This window comes from Electrophorus electricus, chromosome 19 (genome assembly GCF_041902795.1).
Source record: "Electrophorus electricus isolate QZ-2024a chromosome 19, ASM4190279v1, whole genome shotgun sequence".
NCBI lineage: Eukaryota > Metazoa > Chordata > Actinopteri > Gymnotiformes > Gymnotidae > Electrophorus > Electrophorus electricus.
The window spans coordinates 4,223,188-4,238,474 of NC_137515.1; the positions used below are offsets into that span (position 1 = coordinate 4,223,188).

At 44.2% G+C, this 15,287-nt stretch overlaps 1 protein-coding gene across 2 annotated transcripts in view; it reads left to right on the forward strand.

The window, feature by feature from the left end:
* clmpa (CXADR like membrane protein a) overlaps positions 1-13,326 on the forward strand; it is a 34,862-nt gene extending 21,536 nt beyond the window's left edge. Inside the window, exons 2-7 of one of the 2 annotated variants that reach the window (XM_027015416.3) lie at positions 5,336-5,493; positions 6,373-6,571; positions 7,747-7,914; positions 8,336-8,458; positions 9,242-9,383; positions 10,318-13,326. In XM_027015416.3, coding sequence (XP_026871217.1) covers positions 5,336-5,493; positions 6,373-6,571; positions 7,747-7,914; positions 8,336-8,458; positions 9,242-9,383; positions 10,318-10,666 — 1,139 coding nt within the window. In that variant the 3' untranslated portion in view covers positions 10,667-13,326. The remainder of the gene's footprint in view (positions 1-5,335; positions 5,494-6,372; positions 6,572-7,746; positions 7,915-8,335; positions 8,459-9,241; positions 9,384-10,317) is intronic. The other variant, XM_027015417.3, reaches the window with a different exon arrangement.
* Positions 13,327-15,287: the final 1,961 nt, after the last annotated feature.

Sequence of the window (15,287 nt, forward strand, 5' to 3'; positions counted from 1 at the left end):
CCAGGGTCATTACTGGACAGATGCCGAACTGTTCTGTCAAGTTAGTGTACATATTTACACTGTTCATTTGCGGGTTGCCTTTTTTAAGCAGCCCTTGGAGAAGATGTGCAGCCTCTCACTCGGTTTGTGTCAATATTGCAGCACTCTGTGACTGTTTTTTCTGGCACTGAACTGGTTTTGTGTGCGAGACTGGAACTCCACTGGGCTTTGCTCTGGGGGGACTGCAGTATTTCCCAACCCCCCCCCCCCACACACACACACACACAGTTTCACCCTCATTAAAATAATACAGCTAGACAGCACAGAGTGTGTACGCATCTGTGTGTGCACGACTTATATGTGTGTGTGGGTGTGTGTGCATATACTGCAGGCTGTGTATTCAGACTTGGCGCAGGCACTGGGATCCAATCAGCCGAAGATGGGATCTTGACTCTGCCCTTTGGAGGTGCCCAGAGAGATGGAGGTCTCTCTGGGGCACGTGCCATCCCGCTGGGGGGATGCCTGGGGGGTGGCCCTGAGTGGGTGAGCTGCTGGTCCTGCACTCGGAGCCCTGGATCCCTGGCTGTCAGGGTTTGGACGGAGCCCATTACACACAACTGGGGAAGTGCCGCATCTAGCCACTGTTTAAAAAACCAGTCGCAGCCGGAAGCCGTTATCTCCAAACTGGAGCGGCTCCGCCGAAGATCGGAGACCATCCGTCACCGCTGCGTGGCAGATCGCAGAAGGCAGCACCATCCTGCTCTGCCCTGACAGAGGTGTACGGTCTGTTTAAATGGCAGTTCATATCGACAGCGCCTCATATCATTCCCACGGTCGTGCAGTCCTCAGCATTCTCTGACACCACTGAAGCGTTTGATCATCTGCTCGGGACAACGGAGCCGTCGCAGACCCTGCCGCCGTCAGCCGAAATTCGAACGAGGCGCAGTCCGAGAGTTCATCAGGTTCTGGAGGGGCTGTAGCAAGAGAAAGAGGAATATGGATTTTTCGCATCTCTTTTCCTTCAGCAGATATTATCGCACGTTTAACAAGTGGTCAGGAATTCATCATCGCCTTTCAGCAGACTTGGGGGAGAACCAAAGAGGCGGAGATTGAGTCAGTTGTCAGTGAATCTTTATGCTATCACTCTGCCCTTATTTTTCTGTCTTTGCCAAGACAGCTGCTCAGAGGCCTTCCTAGAGAACCGACCCATCAGGTCGGCACTCGTGTCAGAGGTTGCCGCGTGTGCTGGGGGGGGGGGGGGTCTCCTCAGTGGCAGGGAAGGGCTAGGGGACTTGTCCTCCCTTCAAAGCGGCGCCCTCAGCCTGATGAGGCTCAAGATGAAGGCTTTGATTTTAATGGAGGCGGAAATATTCATAACGTCACCTCAGCAGGCTGGATGCAAACGAGACATTGTGTGGAATATTTGATCAAGAAAAGGCAAGAAGCCTAATTGTCATTGCTTTGGCTATTATTCAACACAGTGGAGGAATTGTTTATATCAATAAATAATTGAATAAAACAATAATTATATTAATAAATAAATAAAGTCCTGCTGGTTTGTCCAAGGCCCCCTTCACTGTCAGAAGTGTTGGTTGTAGTTTTGTCTGACTGTGACACTTGGAATTCATGTAGAATGTTTTCACTTAGAATAAATAGGGTATGTGGTTTACATATTTTGTGTTACTAAAGGAAAGGGTTGCAAATCACGTAACCTCCTTATTTGTTTCCTTGATTGCCTTTGAAATTATTTTCTACTTCTAGTCGGAAACCTTTGGGGTGTTTTTTAAATTTCTTTCTCCAGCAGCTAATCCTTTATTTGGCAACCTTTCAATATGTAACCTCATGAAATGGAATGTGCTTTAAAGCCCCATTCAGGCTCCGGTGATGTGTTTCTCCATCTGATGCTATGCAGAGGAGCACCATGCAGCCCAGCTCCGCAGCCATTGCTACGGCAACCACAGGGCCACATTCGCAGGAGGTGTCTGTAATTGATTTGTGATACTATGCTCTAAAGAGTGTAATAAGTGCTATATTTTATGGGTGGCGCTCACGCTGGTGGATGTGGGTGATTTAAATGTTCTCATGAGGTGGCTGCACTATGTAGATATAGCTCATGAGAATGTGTTTTCAGCTCAGTCATCATCTGAAGCTCCAAGTACACACACACACACACACACACACACACACACTCGCACACTCACTTGCTTGTTTCCTGTGTGTTAAGGCATCCAAACCTGCTCAACAGCATGAAAACTAAACAAAGTAAAGTAAAACAAAGAACTTCTTGCTTCAGACCTTGCTGCCTCGACCTGATTTTCTCACTGGAGAGGTAGTGCACTCCATTCTCCCCATCACAGAGGCTGTAGCAAAACTTCACAGAAGACTACAGGAGGCCAACAGGAATATTAGATCACAGTTGAAAGGAGCACAGCCTGCGTTTTTCCAGCCTTTTGTTGGCTGTACAGTGTAGTGGCACTGGCCTTGATCAGCACCCTTCCTGGTAGGAAGATCTCTATGCCCATGCAGTATACTGACAAGGATATGAATTGGGACTTCAGACAGCTTGAAGGATACAGACCTGATGGCTCCCAGTATCTGTACTATAATAAGACTGCGGATGTGTGCGGAAGACAATTTACTAGAGTACACCTCCCCCTAGGGCCTGCTCATAGAACTGCGCTCCTCCATAAGCTTTCAGACACGCGTGCTTCCGCTTGTTAATGAGCATGTAAGTGTGTGCATACACACACACGCACACACGAACACACACACACACACACACTCTCGTGCACACACACACACACACACACACACACTCTCTCACACACACACACACACACACACACAAACACACTTTTCTTTTCTCCATCCAGTGCACTCTGGGGAAGTCTGCTTTGAATGGAGACAGAGGATCACAGGCTGTAGTTGATCACTGTCTTAGAGGGGGTAGAGAGAGAGAGCCAGAGAGAGAGAGAGAGAGAGAGAGAGAGAGAGAGAGAGAGAGAGAGAGAGAGAGAGAGAGAGAGAGATGACACTGAGATAGAAGAATGGACGATAGAATGAAAGACACAACAGGGACAGAAAGACAGCATGTAGACATCATCTTGTCTACATCTTGTCTACATTATGTCAATGTCAGATCAGAACCATCCACTTTAAAGCTTCCCTGACTTGTCCTGGTCTGGTACACTTTCCCTACTCTTCACAGTAAGGCAACAAATTCCCCTTCTCCTTCTCTGTTATGTGTGACAGAAGATAGCCATTGAACTTCTGCCGTAGGACAATGAAGGCAGGAATAGATTTTATTTTATGTTTAGTCTTTAAAGAATGATTCCTCACACTAATTAATTCTAACGTGCCCTATATCATCACTGCCCCCAGCAGACTCCACCTGAATAGGCTTGATCTCATTTAGATCAGCCAGCCTACACTTAACCCACTTAGCTTAGATAAGCGCTTAATAGACATTTGCATATCCAGTGAGGGGGACACAGCTTATATTTGCTTGTTACTGAAAGTCATGTCATGTGAATGACCATTTGGGAAGCACAAATAAGCATATTTCTGAGGGGGATTTGCTAACCGTCCTGCTATAACACCACATGATTGGCCCAGCACTTGCACACACATATTTTTAAGCTCTGAAGCCCTTATTAGCCATGTGAGCTGTCTGCATTTAGCTGTAAGATTTGGTCTACTATTATCAGCTTTAAGCTTACTAAGTGAATAGTGATCAAGAAGGCTTAAAGAAAACTTCACTAAGTCTTCACTAAAACTTCACAGCATCCATGGAGACCTGGGAGAAAACTGGGTGGTCAACAGGACCTCTGGGCTGACCAGTAGCATTTGCTGGCTATTGACCACACAGCAACACACACACACACACACAGACACACATACACACACACCTTAGAAGCAGAGCTGTTACTTCTCTAGAGTCCCAGTGTTGTCTGCATGTCACCAGACAGCTTTTGAACATCACTCAGGTTAATTTAATTAGGCCTTGATTGAGCAATATTAGCAATTATCCTATTCTCTTTTTGCCAGCTACCTCCAGTTGCATACAACTGTCCAGACCATGGTACATCATGACTGCTGTGAAATTAAAGCTGGTATTGGCTAAGGGTTGAAGAAGCTTTAAATAGCTCATGTGCACCAACATACAAGGTCACCTTTACCAGAAATTAGGGTTATATACATGATTTGAAGGGTCACAACACAAGCGGTTGTGGGATTGTGAGTAGCCTGACCCAGGTGCCTCATTTGTGCAATAAACAGAACAGCTATAGGTATATGCTGAACTGGATTATAAGAATACTTTTTTTTTTTTTACCAGCACTTCAGTAGTGTACTTATTATCTTGTGGTATCAAAGTGATTTACTGTTGAATGGAGGAAGATTGGAGCCACTTGGGGAACCCTGTCTGTTGAAGTGGTAGAATTATATGTGGAAGAGCTGGATAGGTGTGTGTGGCTCTGGTTAGGTTCACTTCCGAACCCAACTCGTGTTGCTCAACCTGCAAACGCCTGCTTCCATTTCCTGATGATCAGAGCGTTAACACGAGGCCAGATACGAGCCTTTGAACTCCAGACTGTGGCAAAGTATCAGGGCTTTACCGAAACCAAAGCCATTGCAAATCCCTGAGACACCCGTCTCTAATACGGACTAGCATCCGACGTTAAGTCCAGCCAAAGCCCTTTAGTCGTTCCGTCCCTCTCATGCCCCGACTTATTGTCCCAGGGCACTGGGACATCCTGCCACTCTCTCATCCCATTTTTGTTCTCTCTCTCTTTCACTCTTTCTCTCTCTCTAAAATAGGACTGGAGATTTGCAGTGTAGAGTAATTCATGGGGCTATTACGACAAACATATATGTCACTGTGACCCAGGGGTGGGAGTGGGGGTTGTTCTGCTCTAGTCCACAGACTGTGAAATGCTCATGCTTGAGTTCTGTGTTTGGATGTATGTACAGGCTGTGTATGAAACTGGGCATAAAAATGTAAGCTGTTTTTGTTCATTTTGGGTCCATGGTGTTCAGGCGTCATTTGCAGAATTTCGTATCTGGTCACTGAAATGCTCGCATGTTTGATCTCTGCATACCTGGGAGTGAAATTATCTTATTTCAAATTGGTCAATGATATATAAACTGTTGAACTACATGCGAATATATGACTGGCAAGCCTCTGTGTTATGTTAAGGAGTGGTGGTCGCTACAAGGTGATGGGTCACTGCATGACACACATGTTGAAAGTCAAAGTCTCTCTCCCATTTGCTTTCCCTCTCCCTCCATCCGTCTTTCCCTCTCCCTCCATCCGTCTTTCCCTCTCCCTCCATCCCTCTTTCCCTCTCCCTCTCAGCAGTGTTGGGTGTTTTGCGTGTGAGTGGGCAAACAGAGATGAAGCGAGTGGTAGGTGACAACGCCACATTGCCCTGCCACCACCAGCTCTGGCAGGCAGACACGTCTCTGCTGGACATCGAGTGGCTGCTAGTCAAACCAAACACCAAACAGAAAGTGGTGAGATCACGCTCCCCTCCATCTCTCTCATTCCGTCACAGCGGCATGCCCCCTCCCCTAGAACACATGAGAGCAGGCATGAGATTATGAACATAATGACACCTCCCATCTGACCCCTCCCAGATGGATTTTCGTATCTGAAAACACCATTCATGGATGGAAAGACATCCATGAATGGTGTTTTCAGATACGAAAATCCATCTGCCATTATCTGTTTTGTTGCTTACATTGGTGATGTTTTTTTTCCTACATTGGCCGATCCAGTTATGTTTTATGATTTTATGATGTGGAATTGGCAAGTGTGCAAATGTTTTCTTTTGGATCTGGTTTGTGCCACAGTTGGTCCCTGAGGGCCTACCTGACACACTTCACCAGATGGAAAAAGTCCAGTACTCTACCGCCAGCTAATAAGACTCCTGCCATGTTTTGCTCTGCTTTCTGTACTATTCAAAGTGTCAATTTACAGACATCCCATGTGTTCAGAATATATATATATATATATATATATATATATATATATATATATATATATATATATATATATATATATATATATATGTATGTATGTATGTATGTATGTATGTATGTGTGCGTGTGTTAAAGTTCTTTATTTTGTGCTATTTTGGGAAGTAGTATAACAGCACGAACCATCACATGGACCAGTGATTCATCATGGCATGAGTTTTTATCCCGCACTCACTGCCGGCCTTCCAGGTGTCCCATGCTTGCCCCCTGCCCTTGTCCGCTCCCAGCCACTGTGAGCACTGCTCAGCCCAGCACATGCCATATTCCAGCCTGAGGGAGCTTGTGGTTCTCCAGCCTGCCAGACGGGGCTTCCACGCCAACTAAGCTTCGCTGACGTTCCTCCTCTCCCACCAGGTGATCACATACTTTGCGGGGCGAATCTACGACCCCAACGAGGGTGAGCCATCCCGGCTCTCTTTGGCTGGCGACTACCTAAAGGGGGATGCTTCACTGATGATCAGCGACCTCTCACTTGGCGACTCAGGGGAGTACAGCTGCAAGGTCAAGAATGGGGGCAAGTACCACTGGAACACGGTCAACCTCATAGTGCTGGGTGAGTTTATAGCCTCCGCCCCCATGTTCGCTAGCTTCAACAAAGTCCTCTCCTGGGCCCCCTGGACTGAGAAGGACATGACAGATGCTTATTTCACCCAGTTGCCAGGCCAGGAATAGCACGGGGATATTGTCTCTTGGCATTTTGGTGCTATATGTGCTGCATGTGGCAGGGGAATGTCACCCAGCTTTTGGCTGGCTGGGATGGATTGACGAACAATAGATATGGGATGATGAAACATCATGATGGTAACACGCATCACATTCTAGTTACATGAGTTACAGTTTCGCACATCCAAAGAGGTAGAACAGCTAACACAAAGGATTTTGAGCAACATCATAAACGTCAGCAGGATGTGTTCTGAGGTGCAGAGTGAAGGGAGTACTGCTGACTCCTGTCGTTGGTCCTGCAGCATAATGTTGTACCCCCACCCACCACCCTGCCCCATTCCCCATCCTCTATAAAGATGTTTTAAGTCGCCTCCCCCCCCCCCCCAACCCATAAATTGACGCATACATTTGTACAAATTGCCCGCAGCGTTACGACGACACTTTCGATTTGGGTGGGGACGAACATTAGCATTTGTCTTACTCAACACGGAGATAATGGCTTTGGCGGATACCCCAGACTGGGCACCTCCTCTGAGCAGCGTAAGTGGTCCTGACAGCGGGACAAGATGGAAGGGCCCCCACCGGCCCGCTCCACTCCTCTAATTGCGTCCTACAGAGAATGCTGGAGAGCACAGCTCTCCATTCTCCCCGCTCAGCAGAAAATGGCTGGCCAGTGCGGATGGAAGGGTTTGTGGAGGGTTCTGTGGGTAGGCAGGGGGGAGGGCTGCTGATTGGTAATGAAGGCTGGGTTAATGATAAAGAGGAGAGTCATTCACAGTCACATAGTAAATGGCCTCTACGAAACCATGCAGCCCTTAGTTATACTCATGAGACAAAGCACAGTTTCCATTTGCACAGGTGCTCAAAAGCAGACAGGTGCAACAAAGAAATATATATTTGATTATGAGAAGGGGACGCAAGAACTGAGCCCTGAGGGACACCTTATCGGGCTACCTGACCCCATGTTATTTTAAGCTGTAAATTGCATGCTGTTTCAATCATGAATATTGCTGAATGATAGAAGCACAACTTGAAAGACTGTGCGCATTTGGGTCTTGTGTGCAGTTAAGCCGTCAAAGCCTCGCTGCTGGATGGAGGGCCGCCTACTGGAGGGCAGTGACGTGAAAATGAGCTGCAAGTCTACGGACGGTTCTGACCCCATCCACTATAAATGGGAGCGTGTCCTGGATAAGGGCAAATACATGGGGAAACTGCCTCCCTTGGCTCTGCTGGGTAAGTTTTTCCAGCCTCTGCTACTTCAGGACTGGGCTTAATTATGTTTGAAGTCCCAGTCATGCCCCTGAACAGCCATGCTGTACCGAGCTCAGACATGTAAGGGGAGGTTTATCTCCCAATTTATCTTCCATGCTTGTAAATTCCAACTCAACAGGGACTATTTAACACAACAATCATGCTGAAATTAAATTATATTACCCCCCCCATCCCCTCTGAACACACACACACACACACACACACACACATTTTAGCACCTTTTAGGAGCACGAGCTTGAGGTGTTCCTTATGTGGAACTAATGTACTTTCTATTCTCAGCTTTCATATAGAAATGATAAATTAAAGGCACCTAAATTCTTGGTGGTTTTGTTATGAAATACTGGTCCATGTCTGAGCAAATGTGCATGGTGTGGCTGGTTAGATCTGAAGAACCCGGAGATTGTGACGCTGAGGAACCTGACCAGAGAGAGCGCGGGAATGTATAAATGCACAGCCAGCAACGATGTGGGGGAGGAGAGCTGCACCGTGGAGGTCAAAATCCACTGTAGGTGAATCTGTGTGTGTCTTATTTCTGCTAATTACAAACATGCCAAAGACACTTGGATTTCCTTTCTATGAAAACAATGGCCTAAGGATTTTATTATAATGTTCTGAAACTGATTTTGCTGATCCTACACAGAAAATATGTGCTGATAAAGACCTAACTATAGGTTTCCCTATGCTTCTCTTTCTTCCTCATTAAGCAAAAGAGGGCAGAATTAATAGCCATATTTGGTTTGAAGAGAACAGTGTTGGTTTGAACATGCATATATGTGTAAGAACAACGATTCATTAGTTCTTCATTCATTAGTTCTTCATTTTCATATTTTGATTCTAATTTACACACCAATAAAGTCAAAAGCTTTCTCAAACTGAAAGGTACAAATTTATTTGGAAATATAAAATCAGTGAGAAAATGCTAATTTAAGGAAATAAAAAGAAAAATTATATCTATGTAGAGAAATAAATTCATTTGTTTGAAGAAAACTGGCCACAACAGTTTGATTAATAGGCTCTTGTGTTTTGCTGAAGCATTCTCTTATTGCTGGGAGATGCTTTAAGAACTACATCTGCAATGCAGTGGGTGGTTTGCATATTGTACCACAAATTTCCACTTCTTCCCGTGGCTGTTCTCTGTGTCTTTCCAAATCGGTTTAAACACGGTTCATATGTTTGAGGCTTAAATTCACTCTGTGTATGCAAGTGTGCTGTGTGTGTGCGTGTGTGTGTTACTGTTGGAGTGACCAACTGAGACATCTCTGACGTCACTGATGTGCCCCGTCTCCAGATGTGCGGGGAATGGGCGTGGTGGCTGGTGCCGTGGTGGGCGTGTCGTTTGGAGTCTTCCTCATCATCCTAATCGTGTGGCTTGTCTTCCGGAAGAAGGAGAAGAAGAAGTATGAAGAGGAGGAGACGCCCAATGAGATCAGGTGAGCCCAGCACGCTGCTGAGCCAGTGCAGTGAGTCTCACACATGATTAATACCCAACACACTGTCCTGGAAGGGAATAACCCATAACCTACGGCCCGACCGCGGTCCTTTTGGCACACGATGCTTTTTTCCATCTTTCTTTGCAATTAGCTTATGGCTCCTGACTCTCTCGTTTTTCTCTCGTGAGGCATCCAGGCTCGGCTCTAGGTTTGTTTGTGATTGTCAGGATGAATTATGCAGGTTGTGAGAACCCCTGTGCATCAAATATGCAGGCGGCGTGAACGACGAGGCTCAAACAGGGCTGCTCACCTGGGTGAGCGCCATGCTCTCAGCATTCGGGGCCCCATGGCCTGTCCTGAAATGATGATGGAACGCAGCAGGACAGAATAGCATTGGTCATGCGTAGGCGGAGGATGAGCATCCCACGAGCCCTTTTGGCCTCCTGTCCTGCAGGAGCAGCTTAGTGCTCCAGACCTTGGGGCTTAAAAGATATTAGATGATTTATAGCTATATGTGAGGAAGTGCTGATTCTGCAGTGTTCTGGCAGCCAGTCTCCCACAAGAAAATCAGAGTGCAATAGTTTGGTAGTGAAATGGCAGCACTGGATTCTCTCTCTCACTCTCTCTCTCTCTCTCTCTCTCTCACTCTCTCTCTCTCTTTCTATCTCTTGCACACTCTCTTGATTTCCCTTGCTCTATGTCTCCCTCTCCCTCTCATAGTCTTTCCCTGCCTTTCTCATAGAGTTACCGAGTTCCGTATCGCCAAATCAATAAGGCTATAAAGAGAATGCTAATCGTGATAATGAAAATGATTGAAACAGCCATAACATTTCTTTAACCTCAACCCTTCCAACTATTTAATGTCTCTTTCTCTCTCTCCCACTTTTCCTCTCTTTTATCCACTCTCCCTCCTTCTCTCCCCACTCTGTTTCAGAGAGGATGCAGAGGCTCCTAAGGCCAAGCTGGTAAAACCCAACTCTCTCTCCTCCTCTCGCTCTGGTAGCTCCCGCTCAGGAGCCTCCTCCACCCAGTCCATGGTGCACAACAGCGTCCCCCGTGGGCCCAAGCCACGCCCACCCCCTGCAGCAGATCAGAAGGAGAATGGCCAGCCAGCCTGCCTCCCCTTGGCCCCTCCTACCTACACCCAGGTAGCCCCGAGACTCCCAGAGGTCCACAGCAGCCCCAAACCCAGCCCAGCCAAACTCAGCCCGGGTAACCTGGCCAGAATGGGGGCCACCCCAGTGATGATCCCCGCCCAAACCAAGGCCTTCCAGACTGTTTAGACACACACACACACACACACACACACACACACACAAACACACACACACACACACACACACACTGCAGTCAGCCAAGGCAATCCTATTCAGATTCAGTGAAACTCAGAACAACACGCGCTATCAAAAGAAATAAAGACAGAGTTCACCCGAAGCCTCCCTAATGGCTGTGTCATTGAAGCACTACCAGTGGGAAATAAGAAAGTGATTGTTCATTTGATGCGCACAGTAAAGTAAAGCACCGTGGGCCCTCCTCGTTCCTACTCATACGCACCGCTTGTTTGCGGGTTTTTTCCTCTGAGCGTTCGCAGCAGCATCGCTGCCCTGTGCGGTCAAGTGGAGCATTTTGCTCGTCGAGCATGTTTGTTTTTTATGTGGCGAGGCGAGACTGAGCAGACTGTGTCGGTGCCCAGAGAGCCGTACCGTGTGCCTGGCCTAGCTTGCACGGTGGCGATACACCGGTTCTACAGCTTTTTCGAAGATGTTTAAGGAGGAAAAATTCATGAAACTCATTCCAACTCACCTGCTTCTCTGCTCCCACTACACTCCAGAACTGGCCTTTTCCACCCTGTCCAATCAGCTTCAGCTTAGCCTGACTCCCTGAAGCCAATGACAGGCCTCGGTTCGCTCCAGAACGTCAAGCTGAAAGAATGGTAGAAATCCTGTAGAAATGTTTCCGTTTATACCGCAACAAACAACATGTTAGTCTTGGAGATAAAGTGTGTTACTCCCTTTCAAGGCTTAGGTCTTGACTGAATATACCTCCCTGTTAGGAACGTCAGTATTTTGTGCCCTGTATAATATATGTATGTCTTCAGGGTTAATTGATTTCAGTTCGGGGAGCCACTTTTTTTAGTTTTTAAAATAAAGCCCCAATTAACTTAAAAATTGCATTAGATGGGCTAAGGGGAGTTCTGGATTTTTACCTAATGCATCTTATCAAATCTTGTTTTAATAATAAATCTGAAGGAAATAACATTCTTAGCAATATGTTGATCATATATAATTGGCTTTTAAAAAATTATATTTTAGTGATTTTAACCATTTGTTTGCCTAATATTTGTTTATTTTTTACATATTAAGATTTTTTTTTAAATTCTTAAAAGCAGTAGAGATACTATAACAGTTCTTTTACATGTGCTAAGAAAATTGGCTTTAATTATTATGTTTCATTACTCATGATACTTATTTCTTGTTGATTAGATTAGTTCTTTTATAATACACTCATATCATGTATGGGTTATTTATGAATCTGAAAAAAAAAATGTTCAGATTGAAATGCTTTTTTGTAGTAATAGCATAGTATCATATACCTGCCTGGTTACTCTTCAGTTTCTGTAACTCAAGAGAATGTCTGGAAGGATGCTTTAATATGAAGCCAGTGCTGGTGCCATTTAAAGTGTTTCTGTCCTTAACTATGACCTAAATGGGTTGTAATTTTAACACAGGTCATCTCTGATCTTGTACTGTTGTGAATCTATGTCGGTTGCTTCACTCGGATTACCATATTTTACGATGAAAGTCAATGTTCCACTTTTTATAGTTTTTTGTATCTGCATTCTTGTCTTTTGTGTGTGTGTGTGATAGACCCGGTTATAGGAAGCCACTTTAAGATGCTCTGATTTAATAAACCCAGGCAGCCGTTACTTCATACTCCACACCTACACATTTGTTGGATGAAATAAGTTTGAAATGGGGCCAATATTGAGAGTTACTGCTCTTGCAAGCTCCTAAAGGATGTTTGTGTCCCTGTGGCTCTCTACAAGTGTACCCCTCCTTGGTTTGAGCTGTTCTTTGAGCTCTTGATCAGAAACACTCGAAGCAAAACAGATGTCTGGAGCTGAAGTCTGACGTCCCTCAAAGCCTTGAAATTGTCCATCAGACTCTAAGTGTGAGGGTGATTGAATACGACACTTCAGACTGTTTGATCCATTTTTGATTGGCCAGGTTTTCCTTTGTCCTGTGGCTCAGTCAGTTCCCTTGGAAGAATTTCCACTAAATCTCTTATCAGTTTCTGGAATCATGTGTGACAGAGAACATCCTACCAGCCAGGGTGATTCAGATATAAGCATCTGCTCAAATGTCAAGTTATTTTAATAACTTTTTTTAAAAATATGTACAAGCCACTTCAGCGCGAACTGAATTTGATCCCCATGTTAAATACCATGCATATGACACAACAATGACGAACGTGCATCTGTGCATTAGAAGCAATGGAACTGCATGTTACAAATATTTCTAAAGGGAAAGATTAGTTTGTTTTGCCTCAGTGGTAATATATTATATATGAAGAAATTATGTAAAAAAAATTGGCTACATTGTTATTGTGCACAAGGGAAAGTTTTACATTTTATGTTACATTGAACTTTATTGGATGTTGATTGATAATTCTGTTCAAGAACTTTGCACTTTCCAATCTGTGTTTTTGTGCACTTTTGATGCATTTTGGTTAAACTATTTTAAGGTTGCAGTATAAGAAATTAATACAGAAAGCGTGAGAAATCTGCTCCCCCCTCCCCGTGCCGTCTCAAACGTCACTGACTTGCTTTAATCACTCACAGGCCCACCACATGTATATATCATAACTCATTTAAAATGTATATTTGTACAATATCTTAATTACCCTTTGGTTTGTAATAAAGCATTGAATGGCAAGTCAATAATGATAGTTTACATTTCTTTTCTTTTGTGAAGACAAAGTTGTGATAAGGCTAAAAAGAACACATTAAGCATATTAATATTTTAGAATGTCACGTTCAACCACATAAGCTCTGATAACCTTTGTCTATGCTTATAAAAGCATTTTTGCATGCAAAAGTACATGTGAATTGGGACTCGGAACAGAACCAAGCTTAGTGGTTGTGACGTTCACCGGCTTTTTTTTTTTTTTTTTTAAATTTTTTTATGAGGCTGGTGTTGCAGATGGCAGCCGAAGTGCCCTTGAGCAACTTGGATTTATGGCTGCACAAAAAAAGGCCCTATCTCTGCAGTAGCACCCATCCATTCATCCTAACCGAGTGTTTCCAGCTGAAATTAACTATGGATAGAAGAGGACTGGATGAATATTACACAGCCGCTGGTGTCCCACGGCGTGATGAGCGGCGAAAAAAGGAAGAATCTTCATTATGCATTCCTTAATCCTGTCTCTGAGGTAATTGTTCGTGATCTGTTCTCTGTGGAGCACCCCTCGGCCAGTCTCGCTGTCATTCATATGTCCTCTGCACACATGGGCAGATCAATAAGCGAGTGCGTGGGTTTAGTATACATAAACAGCAAAATATTGGATAAATATAAAGAGCATTTAAAAGAAGCACAAACTCGTTCCCAGCATTTAGATAAAAAATTTGATCCCGAAACCTTACATGCTAATATCATTACGAAAAATGATACGACACTCTTGACGAGTAGGTTTGGGTATCGAAATCCAGTACCAATATGGAACCGGTTCCTATATCAGTTGAGTGCTTGATTTCAGTATTAATTAATGGGAAAGGTCAGCGAAAAATAACATTAAAATTGACATTTTTCACTTGCAGTCGATCGGCCATGTTTGGAGTCCAACTTGTGCTTCTTTAGATTATAACGTTGCTAACAAACAGCAGCAATGATAATAGCTTTTGTAAACAAGTTCAGTGTCCACAAACGCATCAAGGTCACTGCGCATAGCGAGGATATATTTTAAGACTGAGTCATACTGCGTTATTAAACACTTCAACTAGTATGTGAGACCTTCATTAAGACGTAAACGCGGTTTGAGCAGGTCGAGAGAAGTTTCGCTATGTATACATGAAGGATTTTAGTTGCTGCCTTCCGGTGTTTGTTAGCAATGTTAGCAGTTATCAGCTATTTAGTTGGACTCCTGTCTTAGCTGATCGACCCCGTCTGGAGTAAGTGGATTTTTTGCGAAGTACTCCTTTAGGTAAATGTCTGAGCTCTCGACTGAAATAACTGTCCTCAGGTGCTGTGAAATGGATGCTACAGGCAACAGTTAAAATGCCTAAGGCTACACAGTCTAAAGCGTGATTGTATTTCAAAAGGTATTCCAACCCGGTACGTGCAAAAAACATGTTTAAATGTACAAGAAGTCATTTTTACCACCACATAGTCTCAAACAATATTTATGAAAGTGTTGATAAAAAATTAATAATAATAACGTTCAGCTCATATGAGATGAAGAATCAAATTGCTTGGTAAGTCCTCAAATGAACTAGTCTATGCTCCATAGAGTGGTCCCCCATATGGAGTCATCTATGTGTAAAACTACAATTATTACAGAATATACGATGCATTCAGGCTACTAGGTGTCAGTATAATGGATCTTGAGTAAGAATCTTTGAAAAAATGAATTATTGCTCTTTAAAAACAGTTGCATGTAAAAGAGGAACACTTCAAATTTTATCAAGCATCTAGCAACACACGGGATACACTTGAAAACAGCGAGATGCACCGTATTAGGTAGCTTGTGTGACCCCATGCCAAGTGCATCATCAGGCAGTGTGAGCATACCTGACCCAGACGACGGAGACACCTGTATGTTGTGTGTGTGTGTATGTGTGTATATATATATATATATATATATATATATATATATATATATATAGTTCACTTTAAAGTCTAAATTTGC